This window comes from Penicillium angulare (assembly GCF_028827245.1).
Source record: "Penicillium angulare strain IBT 27051 chromosome Unknown utg000005l_segment0_segment0, whole genome shotgun sequence".
Lineage (NCBI taxonomy): Eukaryota > Fungi > Ascomycota > Eurotiomycetes > Eurotiales > Aspergillaceae > Penicillium > Penicillium angulare.
This window is the reverse complement of record NW_026623164.1, coordinates 922,722-939,798: the sequence shown is the minus strand read 5'-3', so window position 1 is coordinate 939,798 and position 17,077 is coordinate 922,722. Positions and strand designations below refer to the sequence as shown.

The 17,077-nt window shown below is 48.2% G+C and overlaps 5 protein-coding genes across 5 annotated transcripts; 3 read left to right on the top strand and 2 right to left on the bottom strand.

Moving 5' to 3' along the window:
• Positions 1-398: 398 nt before the first annotated feature.
• N7478_007743 (WD40 repeat domain-containing protein) lies at positions 399-1,916 on the bottom strand (the record flags this gene model as incomplete). The annotated part of the gene is made up of 1 exon (XM_056923957.1): positions 399-1,916. One exon carries the CDS (start codon positions 1,914-1,916, stop codon positions 399-401), a length of 1,518 nt encoding a protein of 505 aa, XP_056776683.1.
• Positions 1,917-2,344: 428 nt separating this feature from the next.
• Positions 2,345-4,444, bottom strand: N7478_007742 (acyl--CoA ligase; the record flags this gene model as incomplete). Its single annotated transcript, XM_056923956.1, has 6 exons — positions 2,345-2,671; positions 2,773-3,095; positions 3,153-3,315; positions 3,368-3,643; positions 3,710-4,090; positions 4,169-4,444. The coding sequence occupies 6 exons, from the start codon at positions 4,442-4,444 to the stop codon at positions 2,345-2,347; spliced, it is 1,746 nt and encodes a 581-aa protein (XP_056776682.1).
• A 2,015-nt stretch (positions 4,445-6,459) lies between these two features.
• On the top strand, positions 6,460-6,687 carry N7478_007741 (uncharacterized protein; the record flags this gene model as incomplete). Its single annotated transcript, XM_056923955.1, has 1 exon — positions 6,460-6,687. The coding sequence occupies one exon, from the start codon at positions 6,460-6,462 to the stop codon at positions 6,685-6,687; it is 228 nt and encodes a 75-aa protein (XP_056776681.1).
• Positions 6,688-6,737: 50 nt separating this feature from the next.
• N7478_007740 (uncharacterized protein) lies at positions 6,738-8,552 on the top strand (the record flags this gene model as incomplete). Its single annotated transcript, XM_056923954.1, has 5 exons — positions 6,738-7,578; positions 7,653-7,690; positions 7,744-7,938; positions 7,999-8,328; positions 8,412-8,552. 5 exons carry the CDS (start codon positions 6,738-6,740, stop codon positions 8,550-8,552), a joined length of 1,545 nt encoding a protein of 514 aa, XP_056776680.1.
• A 1,845-nt stretch (positions 8,553-10,397) lies between these two features.
• N7478_007739 (putative Rho guanyl nucleotide exchange factor) lies at positions 10,398-15,866 on the top strand (the record flags this gene model as incomplete). The annotated part of the gene is made up of 2 exons (XM_056923953.1): positions 10,398-14,816; positions 14,877-15,866. 2 exons carry the CDS (start codon positions 10,398-10,400, stop codon positions 15,864-15,866), a joined length of 5,409 nt encoding a protein of 1,802 aa, XP_056776679.1.
• Positions 15,867-17,077: the final 1,211 nt, after the last annotated feature.

Here is a 17,077-nt window from a genome sequence, read left to right as displayed (position 1 = left end):
AGCGAAAGACATAAAACCGGGAGTTCCGACACAATTGTGGCCCGAACACTTCGAGAAGCAGCAGTTGTTGTGTTTGATTGAAGGTGTAGGCTTCTCCAATGTGGTGGATTGGCCTTGCATACGGCGCTTTGGGTTGATTTGTCGAATGTATATAGTCTATGTTCAATTACTAAAGATGTCTTCTTATTGGTTCAGAGCATTTTACCCTCCTTCCAGGATTAAAGCAAGCTTCAATGTTCGTTTTAAATTCCTATAAAATGGATTCGTATTTTGTTGCTGGAGATGGGACATCCATGTGCTCCGTGCTTCTATATGTGTAACATGATATCATAAAAATGCATCAACCGCGCGTGGCCTCCTCTATAAAACCACCTCGACCGCCTTGGCCAAGTACTTGCTTACTGGTCCTCAAAGACCAACGAAATTCCATCATCACCAGCTGTGACTATGCGCTTGCCATCAAATCCCTGGACAAATCCCATAATACCACCAGACTGTTCACCATCTTCATTTTCAGTTACAGCCATGTGTCCCTTCCACTCTCTCAGCAGACCGTGGGCCGCGGCGGCTGTACCACCACGAGAGTCCCACCGACGAACAACGCCATCCAGACCCACAGAGGTCAGCATCCATGTTTGTCCCTGGGCAGGCGCGTTTGCAGCACGAGGTGCGACAGCCGGAGTACGGCTCTGCAAGAACTCAACCTTGACGACGGGGCTGCCCTCATGAGCCTCCTTAATGTGGCGACGAACAGCAAAGCGATGGGCAGCATCGTAAAGAGCAATGGATCCATCAACAGATCCAGCAGCCAGAAGAGTAAGAGGAGGTTGGGAAAAAGACAAAGTCTCAATGCCATCGGACTGAGCCTGCAGCGCAGCAAGAATAGTACCCGCAGCAGAAGCTGTGGTTGACTGAGCACCTGCGCCCTTGCCCTTTCCAGCTTGTCCAGCAGCCGCGAGTCGTGGAAGACCAATGATTCTAATGTGGCCCTCTGCACCACCAACGGCCGCAATACCGCCACCAGGGGAGACGGTAACGGAGTAGAGACCACCTTCAACGGCAAAACGCTGGTCCTCGGCTGTTAACCCAATGATGGTATTGGTGCCGGGCGTTACGGAGACACCGGCAGCGGCAGCAGCACCAAACACGTCATAGACATAAAAGCTTCCCTCCTCCGAGACAGTCGCAAGCATGTTTCCATCGGGTGTCCAGGCACCGGCGGTACAGGACTCAGTGTGCTGGAAAAAGGACTGAATGATAGAGATAGGCTGAGCATCAGTAGCGTCGATGCGGAAGACCCAAACGGAACCGTCGTTGGCTCCCAACGCAATGACGTTGCGTGTCTCCTCACGGCCCTGCTGGTAAGGACAGACGGACAACCAGTTGATCTCTTCAACTTCCCGGGCCTCAGCGACAAACTCCCAGGCAAAGCCAGTCTTATCGGGGGTAGAATCACGCCATGCGCGCAGCTTTCCGTCCAAACCGGCAGTTATTGCGTATTCACCGGCGGGCTCAGTGAAAGCGACCGCATTGACTGTATCCGAGTGACCATCTAACTTTGCAAGGGGTTTTAGGGACTCGCGTTCGCGCGGCTGGGGGTTTGTTTCGTAGCTCGCAGGAAGGACGGGACGCTCGGCCGGAGTCGAGTCAAAAATGAAACCTGTGTCATCACCAGCGCCGGTGAGAACGATGTTGTGGTGCACTGGGTGCTGTCCGATGCAGAATACAGAGTCATTGTGTGAGTCGAAGTGTGCGGATGAGTCGTTTTGGAAAGTAAGTTCTTCCTCGTAGGTCATATTCTGGTCTTCGTCTTCGCCGTCGGACTCCATGGGGTGATCTTCGTCACGCTGGAAGATCTCTTCAGCTTCATCGGCTTGGATGTAAGCATCCTCGTCATGCTGGTTTTCGGAAGACATTATGAAGGGTGTGGATTGGGTATTTTTCGGAGATAGACAAGAGGTTGTCGTTTTAGCTTTTTAGCTTTTCAGCTTGGAAGAGGGTATATTCGTCGGATTTATTAAGCGCCCTTGAGAATAAAGACTCGGGCGATTATCAATATGAGTCACGAATAGGGATATTCTCTGGTCAAGTGTAGAATACGAGAGAATCCGAATGACCGAATGACCGCTTGAAGTAGAGATATAATTTTTTTTGACTTCCCCCGCTTAGAAATCTAATCCGCATCCCCGCAGAAGCAAACACTGCAAACACTTATCCTATCATTTGGTATCTATTCTGCCACACCTGTGCTTCTTTCATTGAAGTGGGGAAGTTTTGAAATTGTATGTGTATGCTATGTTTATTTGAATTCTATCGTTGTATAGACATCAAAATGCATCTCAAATCAAAGCTTAACGCCCGCCTTCCTCCGCGCTTCTTTCTCCTGGTCTCGCAGCAGTCGACGCAAGATCTTCCCGCTTGGGCTCTTCGGGACAGCATCGATGAACCTAACACCTCCCTTCAGCCACTTATGGCGAGCTTTATGCTCCTCAACATACTTCTTGATAGACTTCTCTGCCTCTTCATCGGAGCTGGCGGAGGCCGACTTAACCACAATCGCCTTTGGAACTTCACCGGCTGCATCGTCGGGAATAGCAATGACAGCACAATCAGCTACGTCTGGGTGACCGAGCAGATGCGCTTCAAGCTCGGCTGGTGCGACTTGCAGGCCCTATTAAAACAAGTAAGATTAGCTTTCCATGTGTATAATTGTGGAATACTGCACAGATATTGCGAGCATCTGAAGGGAAGCCGAGAGCTAATAGCACAAACCTTGACCTTGATTAACTCCTTGATACGGTCGACGATGAAAACGTGTTCTGTGCCCTTCGGGCCTACACGAATAACTGCCTCGTCACCCGTGCGCATCCATCCATCTTCGAATGTTTCTTTGGTCGCTTTATCATTGTTCAGGTAGCCGAGTACAACACTAGGCGATCGGACAATCAGCTCGCCGGGGGTGTCGTAGGCTGTGATTTCTTCATTCTCTGGTGTCACGATCCGAGCTTCGAAGCCGGGAAGTAGGATGCCGGAAGAGCCCAGTACAATGTCGTCAGGGTGAGTTGAGCTGACCACTGTGCAAGTTTCCGTCAAACCTGTAGACAAATCGTAAGCTTCGAAAGCTATTTCAATAGTAGCTCATATATTCTTACCATATCCTTGTCTGATTCTCACATTGGGATAAATCTTTAGAAATTCGGCGGCTGTCTCCATGCCGAGGGGTGCTGCTCCGGTAAAGAGAGTCATGACGGAGCTTAAATCATACTTAGAGCACTCAGCATGGCTGCGAAGCATGTTGATAATAATGGGAGGAACCTGGAGATTGTTAGTTTTCGAAAGATTCCTTGCTCTAGAAAATGTCACAAACCAAGTAAAGTCCTGTGATCTTGAAGTTTTGAATAGAAGCCAAATAAGACTTCAAATCAAATTTGGGGAGAACGATCACTTGGTCTCCACGATAGGGACCGGAGTGATTGATGACCACGAGAGAATAAATGTGACTTGAGGGAAGAAGACCCAGGCCGACTTCTTTGAATGTCTCTAAGCCACGGGAACGAGCGATGTTATCCCGGAAGCCCCCATCGAATGCAACGATTTGTAATGTGTTAGCAATAACGTTGCGGTGCGATATCATGACTCCTTTCTAAAGTAGCGAGTGGTTAGCACTTCCCGAAAGGTCATATAGAGTAGTAGAAGGCTCTGAGCATACCGGTAGACCCGAGGTGCCACTTGAGTAACATAAGAAAGCGGTTCGGCGCGCGCCTTCTCTGGGTCCCCATTTCAGCGGCTCTAAAGCTGGTAGAGTGCTTCCTTCTTCCAGAAGTTGTGTCAGGTTTTTGAACTCGGTGGGTGGCTTTGCTCCTCCCAGAAGCTGTGGGGGCACATCAATCAGATAGACTTTGTTTCTGGGAAGACCGGCCATGGCTGCGGCTTCGAGAGCAACGGGCAAGAGGGGGACACATGTAAACAGAGCCTGTGACTTTGAGTCTAAAATCTGGTGCTTCATCTCTGCAGCCGAGTACGCTGCATTGGCTGGCGAAACAAGACCGCCTAGTCTATGAACCGCCCAACAAAATGGCAGCATATCAATCTATGAAGACATGCCTTAATTAGTTTCATCTAGGCGACACCCGCTAGATCCGACAAGAAGTAAGTATGCACAACGTACCGAGTTTAAGCTGAAGACTGCAAGTGTCTTGTCCCATTCTGTGCCCTTGTTCGGTGACCATCCGAACTCCTTCGCGAGACCTCGCGCAATGTGGTCTACCCGCTCCACTACCTGTTGCGATGTATAGGACTTCCCGCTCAACCCGCAGGTAAAAGGGTCGCTGGATTTATCGTGGGATAGCCGTCCATACTTCTCATTGAGCATGAATTCGCTGATAGGGATATCATCGGGGATAGTCGCCAGCGGGCCAGTGCTGGCGTGAGGAAGAAAAACCATTGCGTCGGTTGTTGCGTTTGTCTAGCCTCCTTTGCAATGTGGATGGTAAATACGTAGTGCTAGTGAAGAATTGAACCAATCTACCTGAGATAGCAGGGACACGATCAGTAAAACACAGACTGAAGTACTCGCTAGAAAGAATTGAAGAAATGGAAGAAGTCCGACCAGCTGAAAGGGGGGCCAAGGAGCTTTATCCACCGGATGCGGGGAAATCGGTAATGTTTACGAGGCGCGTGGGGGATTTACCTTTGGCTTGACGATGGCTTTCCTCTTAATTCCCTGGTAATGGATCTGAGCTCGGATTATTTACCAAATATCGGATGAACGGAAGTACAGATTCTGCAAATTCCATAGATTTTCATCTCTTTGTCCTAATTTTTTGTATTATTGCTAACTTTGCGGCGGTGGAGTTGGAGAACCTATTTATGAGGCCAAGTGGATGGTCATGACGCACGAGTCCAAGAGCCTCGGATATTTGGCGACCGAGGGACTTTCGGGCTGTACAGCTCCACCATGAGCTCCAACCCCAAACAAGCTAGGGCTAGGGTTAACGGGTTAAGATGTTTGTTGTTTAATGCTCATTTCCTCCATATTATTGAGGGCCGTTACGGCCGTACAGGTCAATTGATCTTTCAATTAATCATTTCAACAGCTTCTAGTAAGTTCAGTAGATATTTTTGCCCAGGTGTCTAGACTGCTGATATTTGTGACTGTCTTTCCAAATACATTTCCTTGTATGTTCCCCAGTATTCAATTTCAAGGAATGGCATATAAACTCTCCTTCCAGGAAGGCGGGATAATCTTTTAGCTATGCCAATGCTTGATTGATAAATTTGAACTTGAAGCTCCTCCCCCCACGAATCTGGCAGTTTCGCCGCATTAGCCGCCGCACACACCTCTTTGTCCAGAATATGGAAGTGCGTCGGCAATGTGAACTTGCTTTCAATTTTCCAATTTTTTTTTTTTTACAAAAAATAAAATAAAGTCACTTTTCCCTAACAAATGAATCTACCAAGGCTAATTCTTCATTATATCAATTGGATTCTGTTGATGAGATTAGAATGTGTCAGGCGGCTGCCAAGTGGGGACATAGCGTCTAAGCCGCCTAAGTCGCGTGTTTGTTTATCTGGGGTAAAGTCACTGCATCTATATCAGCTACATCCTTCATGCATACAATCACTAAGACTACCATATATCTTCGCGATTCTTTGAGTTTAATACAGTCGTAATTCATCCGATATATAATACAGATAGACGGCAATCAAACTTGTCTTTAGCTGCCTGGAATGAGAGTTGTCTCTAGTATATAGGACTCTGATTCAATGCTGTGATCTGAATAATGCAGTGCTTGCTAGTGAGGGTAGTTAAGCATGTTGTTATTGTTCGCCGTTTTCCAAAACATCTCAGTTCTAGTGTCAGAGTAAATAAATAGAACAGTGAATAATTTATATGGCCGGAAAGCATATGCTTACGAAGTTGCTTTTGCTGTTGCTGTTGCTGCTGGTACTCACGTCGCTGGGTAGGCTTCACCTTCGCTAGACATTTTTCATCAGTCTAAAATTTTTCAACCTCACCCTTCACACGTCTAAAATTTTTCTCCTTTTGTTCATTTTGAACTTTGGTATCCCAGTTACAATTCCACAACAAGTTTCTGAGAGTACGACGTTAACTTACACAAGCTACGATACGCAGGCTTCGAGCGATACACAGCACTCGAATCCAATCTCATCCCTACCACCAATCCCATTATCTTCCAGTTTTCAAACGACCTCTTCCTACGCGCCTCTCCCTTAGGTCCGAGCGAAATCCAGCACTCGGTATCAATATCACAATCCCATCGGGCGCTGCGATCAGATTCCAATACCATCTCCCAATCATCTTATTTAACATATATCCCCTCTCACCTCAACGTGGTTCATTAACCATTACCATACGTACGCTTCAATAGACTTCTCTTCGTTTATTTAGCTAATTTAACACAGATGGCCGAAAAGAGATAGGGGGGACTCGACGGCATGGCTGCTCAGTTGGATCACCAGCTGAAGCGTATCCGGCGCCCCGAAGATGAAAGGCCCATAGTCAACGGAAGTCTCTGGAACTCAATCACCAATGTTCATTTCGGCTTGCTTTATCCTGTTGATTCATCCTATACTATAGGGAAATCTTCCGATTCAATCAATACAGATTCCTCTCCTTACATCGACCCCGTTCCTCCGTTTCATGGTTGGTCTAATACCTTATAGGTGATAAAAACCGCGGCTTGCACAGGACGCCTCCCCATCGGTACAACGTCATGGACTTCTTTCAGGTCACTGATATTTGGTCGGAAAAAATAAACGGACATATCGGAATGAAGGTACGATTCGAGAAAATCAATGTTTCCAAAAAGAGCTGGTGGGCTATCAAAGGATCTGCAAATCCCGTGCCCCATGGGGCACGGGATTTTAATATCTGCCCAGAACTCACAGTATGCGAGACTTGCGAAGGTAAAAGCCCGCGGATATTTAAAGAAGGATGGATGTGTCTTAGTCCAAATTGCGGTCAATTCTGGCAAATGGACGGACTCGAAGTACCCCAAGACCTGACATATGACGAGGCCTTCCTCAACAAACGCGAACTGCCAAAAGCCGGGATACAATATCCTTTCCTTTTGAAACCAAACTTGCTGGTGGATCTGTTGAGGGAGGAAGCTGTTCCCTTGACACGAAGAGATAACTGGCGCGGTGTTGTATGCCCTTTGTGTGGAAAATGCGTTCCTAGCATGTTTTGGAATGGGTGGAATTGTAGCTGGAAGACTGACATCCAGCACACCATTCCATGCAAATGGACGTATTTGTTCAACATTACTCCAGTTTCCCTCCAATCTCTCACCAGCACCGGCCGCGAGGACACCGCAAGTATGAGTAATTATCGGCTGACTGAGTACGAGAGCACGACTTTTCACCACAAAGTGACCGATTACATGTCCTGCAAACCCTACGTGAAAGTCTCATACGTACTCCCCGATATCGGTTCCGTCACCCATTACAAATCAAATCGGTATATAAATGAGCAGCCCAAGGGTCCCGATGACACCTTTTCTTCTCTCCAAAACAGCAATCTTGGTCTTAGACGATATCTCCACCAGACACAAGGTAGGACCCTATATATCCACATATATAACTTCAACCCCGTTGTCTTTCGGTATCTTTGCTGATTGAATAAACAGTTGGTGAGACCGCGACGGCTCACTTTGCCCAGAACTATGTAAGTATTAGCTCGGATCATTGATTCTCATGGGCATTTTCTAAAACTTACAGGGGATGCACTACAAATTTGCCGTTGCAGTCGAGTCTAAAGACTTTTCTGAGACACCAGATTGTGTGATACAATCTCTTGGACGTCTGGCCTGGGCCACCAAAGATATCATGGGCGACTATGGCGAACATGCCATCAAAACTTGGCTGCCAAACGAACTAATTCTCATTGGGTACTTCGAGGGAATGAAGATGGGCGTAAGTCTCGTCGTTTTTCGTTTGCATGAATCCCAATACTGTACTGACGTATTCCAAAAGTATCACGACGACGGCGAAAAAGACCTAGGGCCTATTATTGCCACTTTTTCGGTTGGTGGGAGTCCCAAAATGACCCTCCGTATGAAGGCTAAGTATTATCACGGTGAAACGTCCTCCAGTCTCATTACCAAGGGGGATCCTGTACTGAAAGGCTGTCGACTTGAGGAGGAACGCCGAGCATTGAAGGAAGAGCTTGACAAGGGGGTAAAGGACCAGGCGGCTTATAAAGAATCCCTGAACGCCCTTTTCCGAGAGAAGCCCAAGAAGGCAACGGGGATGGCGCCAGTTGCTCTCAGCATGAACTTGCAGCATGGCGATATGGTGGTCATGGTACGATGCTGCAACTATACTATGAGTTTTGCCAGACTCTTCTTAAAAGAAAGAGCTTTTTATAACTGACGATACGATAATAGCATTCCGTCGTCCCTGATAAGAACAGCATTCTCCGTTATGCTATCACTGCTCGTCACTTCAAAACAGCCACGGCGGCAGAGGCTGATCTTCAAAAGAGTCAATTTCAATTGACCACCAATCAGGTGTACGACGGGCAGTGAGAAGCGTAACGCAGAGTTTGTCGATCTGGCGAGGGAGAAGTGACTAATCAGAAGAACAAGAGAGGTTGGAGAGAGTATCAAAAAAAAAAAAAAAAAAAAGGAAAAGGAAAAGAAAAAAAGGGGGGGAAAAGGGAAAAGAAAAAGTGACATTTTCTGACTGATTCGGCGTTCTTGAGTTCATAGTTATTTTTTGCTGTCAGAGCTTCCTTTGAAGTTGAAAGAGAAGAATGGAGACGCACTGAGATTTTGATTTTTTGGTAGTTATTGAGTCATTTATGCACCTTTCATTCATACGTTGTTCCAAATGTTTACAGAATGTTCAGTTTTCGATTCCTCACGTTGTTTGTTGAACGGATACGAGTTTCTTCGCAAACCGCCAGTGGCAATATACTATACTTCTGGCCATCATGCAGCAAATGCACATTCAAGTTCAAGTTGTTACACGACATTAATAACATGAGGTGGCGTAACGTAGGATCTAGGCCCAGCGATGCATAATCCCCGAGTCTTAATTATATTGAGTTCAAACTATAAAGTCGCATGTATATTCATTAGAACAGGTAGAAGGGTTATATGTAGAGGGATGTGTACATCAACATATACTAGTAGAAACTTGAAGACGTCAAGGTGTACTAGTAGGAGAATAGTCTGAGGTATACTACTATGCTAGCTAAGAGTAGATACTATGAGCATTTGAGCCTAGGATCTTATGTACTACTACGTTCTCTATACTTAGATCGATAAGTGATGAGGTTTCTAACTGTGTTTACTATAGTATATTCGGCCCAGTAGATGTCAGTGGCGTCCAAAGGCCCCAACTCCCGTCTCCAGGGCACCAGTGGGGCATCATCCAGCCACTAATATTGCTCTATTGCCGCAGGGAAATGATTCTGAGGGGGCCAAAGTCCACCGGCCCCCACGAGCAACAAGTTTACTAGGAACGAAATAGCGATGGCTGGCAAAAGGCCCCGAGAAATGATTATTTGTGGGCCCAAAACAAAGAATAGGTAATAGACAATATCGGTGAATACCGTGCCCCTGCATACTCTTTGTCTATGATTTACACTCTTCCAGGTTTATACATGAACAATAACTTTTAGAAATAAGCCTACTGACAAGGATATAACCCCTTGAATCTATCATATTATCAAGTAAATCAGTAGAATTTCAATAACCCCCATGTTTGGCAGGGTTTTATATAGAAAGGAGGCTCAAAACTTGAAACGGCTCAGCCGGGGCAACCAGGCCACCATACATACTGTACGAGGCTCCAAGGTTGGACAGGTTAGACAGGAAAACTTAAACTTGGCAATCACAGTGATAATGTGCCGATCATAATCATCCATGATGAGCTGTCAGCCCTGTGTATTTTTGTTTATATGGGGCTGATGATTTTGGCGGTGGGGGAAACACATACCTAAGAGCCAACTCCCCGGTCTCGTTCTCGTTCCGCTGTGTGCTTTCCAGGGCTGCTCCACGAACCCGTCTTCTTCCTTCTCGACTCCCCTGTATCTTCTACATTCTATCCCCCCACTTCTTCAACCTCAACCCCCCTTTTTTCTCCATCTCCTCTACTCCTCGCTCGTTTTCGCCGTACTTTGCGGGGAATGCCCAGACTTAGCAGCTTGGCAGTTTCTCGCCTGCCCGCATTCCTCCCCTCACCCACACGAGCCATTGCCCCGACAGCTTCCTGGTCCAACTGCCAGTCTTCGAAGCCCTGTACTAAGGCCGCCCTGCAGTCGACCGGTTTGACGAGGAGAGAGACAGAGAGAACGGACGTGAGAACAAGAATAGTCCTGAGAGCACTTTATCAATTTGCTACTGCCCCCTTGCAGTCCGGTTAAGATGGCGCATCCCAACGGTCAACAGACCTATTACGGCCAACCAGGCAACCCACCTCAGCAAGCACCCGGCCGCTATGAGGGCTATCAACCCCAGCGCAATTCCTTCCAGAGTCAGCACCTGCCGCGACGAGTGCCCAGTTTCAACGCCGGCGACGACTCTCAACTGCTCAATTCCGCTCGGACCCACAATGTGAGAGCGACCGACACAAACGCGCAGTATTCGGTGACTAGTGGGCAGATGGTCGGCGGTGCACAAGGGACCTACAATCCAGCATACGGGGGATACCAAAATGCTGGGAACACGGGGTACGCACAACCACCTGCGAATATGAACCAGATGTCGCCGACCCGCGCGTCATCGCAATCCGCAGCCACATCCGGCTACCAGTACCAATACCAATCCGCGACTCAGCCAGCCTATAACCCGCAGCAATATGCTCTTCCGCAATCTCAAACGCAACCAAACTTGAGCTACTATAATCAGTCGTCTTATACTGCACCCAACAACACCTATCCTAGCCCGGTTTCCCCACATCAGCCTTACAACCCGGCAGCCTACCAGCCCGCTCCAGTTCCCGGCGTATCACCAAACATCCAACGACAACCGAGCTCCGTTTCGCCATATGGATATGCACAGCCTGCTCCTCAATCGTACGGATACCCTCCGCAGCCACCAGCTCCTCCGCCTCGGGCGCCCGATCATCCCTATGGCGGACGTTCCCCTTACGGTGCATCGCCTGCTACATCGAGTCAGCACTCTATGGCTACAACCTCTCCAGCCTACCAAAATGTTGCATCACCAATGACAAATACATACGCGACCTCGAATTCGCCTGCGGGGGCTTATATGCCTCAATCGGCTTCTCATAATTACTTTCCAGCGTCCCAAGGGTTCGGAAGCGACTCCCCATACCCATCCCACACTATCCCCCCTATCAACAGTAATTACGATGATCGACCGCCCGAACCCCCTGCGCATCAGCCACAAGCCAACGGACTCTACATTAAGCGATCCAGCTTAACCCAGAGTGGACGGGCACTTCCTATTCCTCCGGGACAGCAGCAAGACCTGCCGATTCTTGCCCCAAGACGTACAGATACCTTGACACGACATCCGCAGTCACGGCCACTGCCCGGTCCACCCGTTGATGCTGAGTCCGATACGCATACTAGCGATGAAATGTTGAAGGAACTTGAAGATGCAGTGATGGATACACAGGCAAGTTTTACTCGGCGCCACAGCTCGCGAACATCCCAGAGCGGTTCTTCCGCCCACGTGCGATTATCACCTGATGAGCAACACACGCATACGAATGATGCGTCTGGTCTTAATGTCAACTACGATGCCTATAGCCATGACAGTGATGCTGAAGCTGAGGCTGGACTTGCCATGATGCAGATGGCTGAAGAGGAAGAGAAGGCCATAGCAGATCGCCAAAGGGAGAGACTCGAGGGACGCATTCGACGCGAGACAAATGCCTCTATTAGGAGCTCCCATTCCCGCGGTTCTTACGATGCATCAACTCGGGGTCCTTCTCCAGGTCATTCCCCAGTCCAATCCCCAGCTCATTCTTCAGGGCGTTCACCAGGACGCTCACCCCGTACAGACACGGAGGAAGATGGTGATTTTGGGCACTATGATTTGGCCGCTTACGAGGGAGGTTATCAAGCCAACCTTCATTACGGGGACGAACCAGCCTACAACTCCCAGGAACGCTTGGATCCTGCCAGCGCTGCATACGTAGGTCGCTCGAATTCTTACAAATCCGGCGTCTCTGCCGATGATCAAGGAGATCTTGATGATTACGACCACCCACGGATTGCCTATGAATATGCCAGTCGAATGGCCAATGCTCCATCGGAGGCGCGTGTGGACCATGGAGGAACAGGTGGACTGGCTACACCTGGTGAATATGGCCGTCGGATGAGTTGGGATTATGGAGAGGACGGGGATACGTACGACCACGAGCAGCACGACGAAGCAGGACATTCCGGAGATGAAAGTCCCAATCATGCCGCGCACGAAGGGCTTTTCTTCCATCCTGGCATTGGTATGCGCCCATTGCCTCCGGCTCCTGCTGAGACAGCTTGGCAAAACGAGCTCTCTACGCATTTGATGCCTGCTGGCACTTATCGGCCACCAGAGGAAGACGAAGCTCAATCACAGTATAATAATCCCTCCTTATCTACTTCTACGGACGCGCATGGAGAGTCAATGCTCAGTCCATCGCAAGTTCCGCGGTCGTCATCCTTGTCCACGCCTATTGGGCCTCGTACTGATGCTCCTATCAGGTCAAAGACCGATGCAGATCGAGAAAAGCATAAGCAGCAGGATTTCTTGTGGCATCTCCACAACAAGGATTTGCCTGAGGTGGACCCAGCCGAGGCGGCTGCTACCATGGCACTTGATTTGCCTGATATTCCCACTGGGCGTCGCAAGAAGTTCCACCCCGCAAAGCTGTCTTCTGAACAGTTCAAAAAATGCACTGAGCCATGGGCGCTTAGTTCGATCCTATCTTGGATTCGTGATTTGAGCGAGGACGAGCCCTATCTTCGAGAGCAGGCCATTGTGGATGCAATTGTAGCCTTGTTCACACACAAGGTTCCGACTATGAATATTGCAGATGCTGAGACTTTGGCCGCTCGCGTCGTGGCCAGTATGATTGGAGAGGAAGCGTTGGTAAAAGAGGAAGAATGGGTCAAATTCAGCAATGGTAGCCTTGCCGGCGTTCTGTTCCAGATTACGGGGACGGGATGTTATTCGCCCAAGCTCCATTTGACAGAGATGCACATCCAGGATACTGATTCCTTCGGCCGGTGCTACTCTCATCACTGCATGAGAACATTGAAGAAGGTCAATCTCAAGGCGCAGATGATGGCGCCACAAAAGAAGATCGAGGATTGGGTCACCTTCTACAAGGTTCCGAAAGAAACTTGGGAATCGTACCCTAGGAAGGAGATTGATCGTCAAAATAACTTGCATGAGATCGTCACAACCGAAGATGCTTACATCAGTCAACTGGACGTGCTCAGAGAGCTTTACCGCGATCAATTGGCTAACATGAATCCTGCTATCATTGGCCCCAAGCGTCTGTCTAAGTTCTTGTCTGATGTATTTGGCAAGGTCGATGCAGTGAAAAAGGTGAACGAGGATTTCTTGCTCGCTCAAATGAAGTATCGTCAAAAGGAACAAGGTCCGTTCATTGCTGGATTCAGTGACATTTTCCGTGAATGGATCCGCAAGGCCAAGACTGTCTACATTGATTACGCTGCTACATTCCCGACTGCGAATTACCTCGTGCGTAAGGAAGCGGAGCGCAATGTTCACTTCAGATCGTTCCTTAATCAGGTCCGCGAGCATAAGCTATCTAATCGACTGAGCTGGGATACTTTCCTCAAGGCTCCTATCACTCGAATTCAACGATACACACTGTTGCTTGCTACTGTGCACAAGAATATGGTCAAGGATTCCGAGGAGAAGGCCAATGTCGCACAGGCAATCGAAGAGATCAAGATTGTGGCTCTGGAGTGTGATAACAAGGTTGGCGAGATGGGTAAGAAAGCTGACTTAATGGAGCTTGCGGCTAAGTTGCAGCTGCGTCCTGAGATGAAGAAGGAGGTCGAGCTCAACCTTGAGCATCTGGGCCGCGAAATTATCTTCCGTGGTGACCTCCAGCGCCCCGGTACCCGAACCCGATTCCTTGTGGATACGCACGCCATCCTCTTTGACCACTACTTCGTTCTTGCAAAGTCGTTCATTACACGCGATCCCTCCCGTACTACCAAGTATGAGCGGTATGATGTTTCCAAACTTCCAATCCCGATGGACTTGCTGGCCCTCGAGAGTACCAATGATGATCCAGTGGTCAAATCAGCCATGAGAGGTGTCACCAATGCTGCACCAGGCCAAGGTGTGATCAGTCCGAACAACGCAGGCGCTGCCGCCGGTGCGAACGGTGCTATCGTGAATCTTGATTCCAAAGATGACAATATTCTTTATCCCTTCAAGATCAAGCACCTTGGAAAGAATGGCACCTACACGCTTTATGCATTCTCCTCTCAAAGCCGTCAAGAATGGTGTGATAAGATCATTGAGGCAAAGACTAAGCATGCCGCTGCTTTGTTTTCGCAAAATGCTGAACCTTTCCGATTGCGTGTCCTTGCTGACACTGCCTTTGGTTACGGAGATACGACAATGGGCTCGAAGAGTGTTACCATCAAGGGCACGCCTCTTCATCGGGCAATCAAAGAAGTCGAGAAACAACATAAGGATTCCGGACCGCGTCCTCCGCCGGTTTGCAGGACTGGCGTTAATTGTGCTACGGTCTTCCAGCAGCCCCCTGGTCGAATGATGTGTGCGATTGGAACTGATTATGGAGTTTACATGTCCGATCTTAATGACCCTCGTGGGTGGTATCGAGTAAGCTTTCTCCGAGACTCGAAATTTCCTGATTCGCCCAAAACTAATCAATTTACATAGTCAATCGTCGCTACTCGAGTTACTCAAGTTGCTGTGTTCGAAGAATTCAACTTGTTCCTACTCATTGCCGATCGTTCTCTGATTGCTCATCACCTTGATGTGATCTGTCCCACAAGTGGAGTTCCCTCTCAATCACACGATTCTGCTCGCCGAGCCCCACAGAAGCTTTCTGGAAACCGTGAAGTAGGCTTCTTCGCAGCTGGCCGCATGAAGGACAGATACCTTGTCCTCTACAAAAAGCGCGACGGATTATCATCCACCTTCAAAGTCCTTGAACCCATTCTTCAGAAATCCTCCTCGAGCAAGAGAGCCTTCTTCCAGTCTCGCCGCTCTCAAACCGAGTTCTTCCGTGAATACGACGAATTCTACATCCCAGCCGAAAGCTATGGCATCAACATGTTCCATTCTTCCCTTGCCATCTCAACACATCGTGGCATTGAAGTCCTCACCTTGGACAAGAAACAGTCTTGGTCTGTTCCTGACTTCCGTTCCGAAAGCACCTCCGACGCAATGGATACCGTGTCTGGTATTGCTCAGCGGATCAAAGATCTGCGACCTCTGGGCATGTACCGACTCAGCGATAGTGAGTTCCTGGTCGCCTATGAGGAATGCGCTGTATATGTGAATAAGCATGGCGATGTCTCGCGTAGTGTGGTTATGGAGTTTGTGGGACGCGCACACACAGCTTGTCTCCATGGAAAATTCCTCATTCTCTTCAACGATGACTTTGTTGAGGTACGGAACGCTATGAATGGTCGTTTGAGGCAGGTGATTCCAGGCCATAACGTTGTCTGTCTTGATGATGGCAGTAAACTTCCTGGATCATTCGGTCAAGCGAATGCAAGTGGCATTAGTGCCCAGATCGGCTTCAACGGTCAACATGGCATTACCTCGAACAGTCACACTGTTAAGATTTGCATGCAACATCCTGAATATGAACGCAGCCAGATAGTGTTGGAGCTGGTTGAAAACGAGGGACAGAAGGAGTGATCTATTTCATTCGCCGTTCTTGGTCATGGTCCTGGTCCTGTAATTTTTTCAGTCGCATTTTCTCATCTGGGCTCCTCTTCCTTTTCCCTCTTCATCATCCCCTTCCTTCTTTTTGCATGGGCCGAGTTATCTCCAGCATCCTTGGCATTTCCCCGAGTCACTGTTAATTTATACCCTCTTCCCTTCTTCGGATTCCCATCTCATTCAATCTACCTTTTTTGATCCCTTCGATACCAGTGTCTGGACGAATAGGCATTGATAAACCATTTGCATTGCGCTTTTTGTCGCATGACGCGTCTGCGGAGCGCTGCTTCTATGACATTTTGTACATAGACATGTCAATGCCATCTTACGACTCTAATGATCAGAACAGCCATACTTCCTTATACTTATAGCCTTGTTAATTCATATCATTTCTTATAAATATAAAGATACTTTCTCTCTCTGAAAACCTCCCAGAACGCCAAGGTGTACGTGTCTATGGTAACCAGCTTACGCTCTCGCCCCGCCCAAATACGTGTACGTGTTCCCGCTCTTCAACAGTGGATAAAGCCGGATAAGATAGTGATGATGACATGGATTTCATTCAGATCATAATTATAATTCAAACACGCTTAACACGACAAACACAAGTTATAATAACACAAATTCAAGCTAAAGATACTTGATTCTCAGACCTCCTAGATCCCTTCCCACGGAATAAACGGAAAATCTCCCTTAAAGCCATAATACAGTGGAACACCCTAAATTTTCAATTTCACGTTAGCGTCAGCGTCAGCATTGGCGTCAGCAAGTCACGATGACGATTTCCAGATCAACAGATCGACTCGAGCGACTCGATGAAATCAACCGGACCGGACTGAAATAACTGGAATAACTTACCCAGTCGCAATAAATAATACACGCATAGAAGTCGTCGTCCAGCTCCCACCCCATCTCCCATAGATACGTGGATCCAAAGCCCACCCCCTTATATTTGCAAAGAGCATAGTAGCAGAGAAAATATCAAAGAAGATAGAAATAGGAGCCCAGATCAGCACGCCGAGAACACTCAGTGTGAGGCCCAAAGCCGACCAGGGAAGTGGTATATAGAACTGGCATTTATTAGTTTTCCTTCTTGTTCATCCCTTTTCAGACAGTCAGGATGGAAGGAAGGGACCAGCCTACCTCATAAATAAATGCATGATGCCACTTGTATAATTGATAACAAG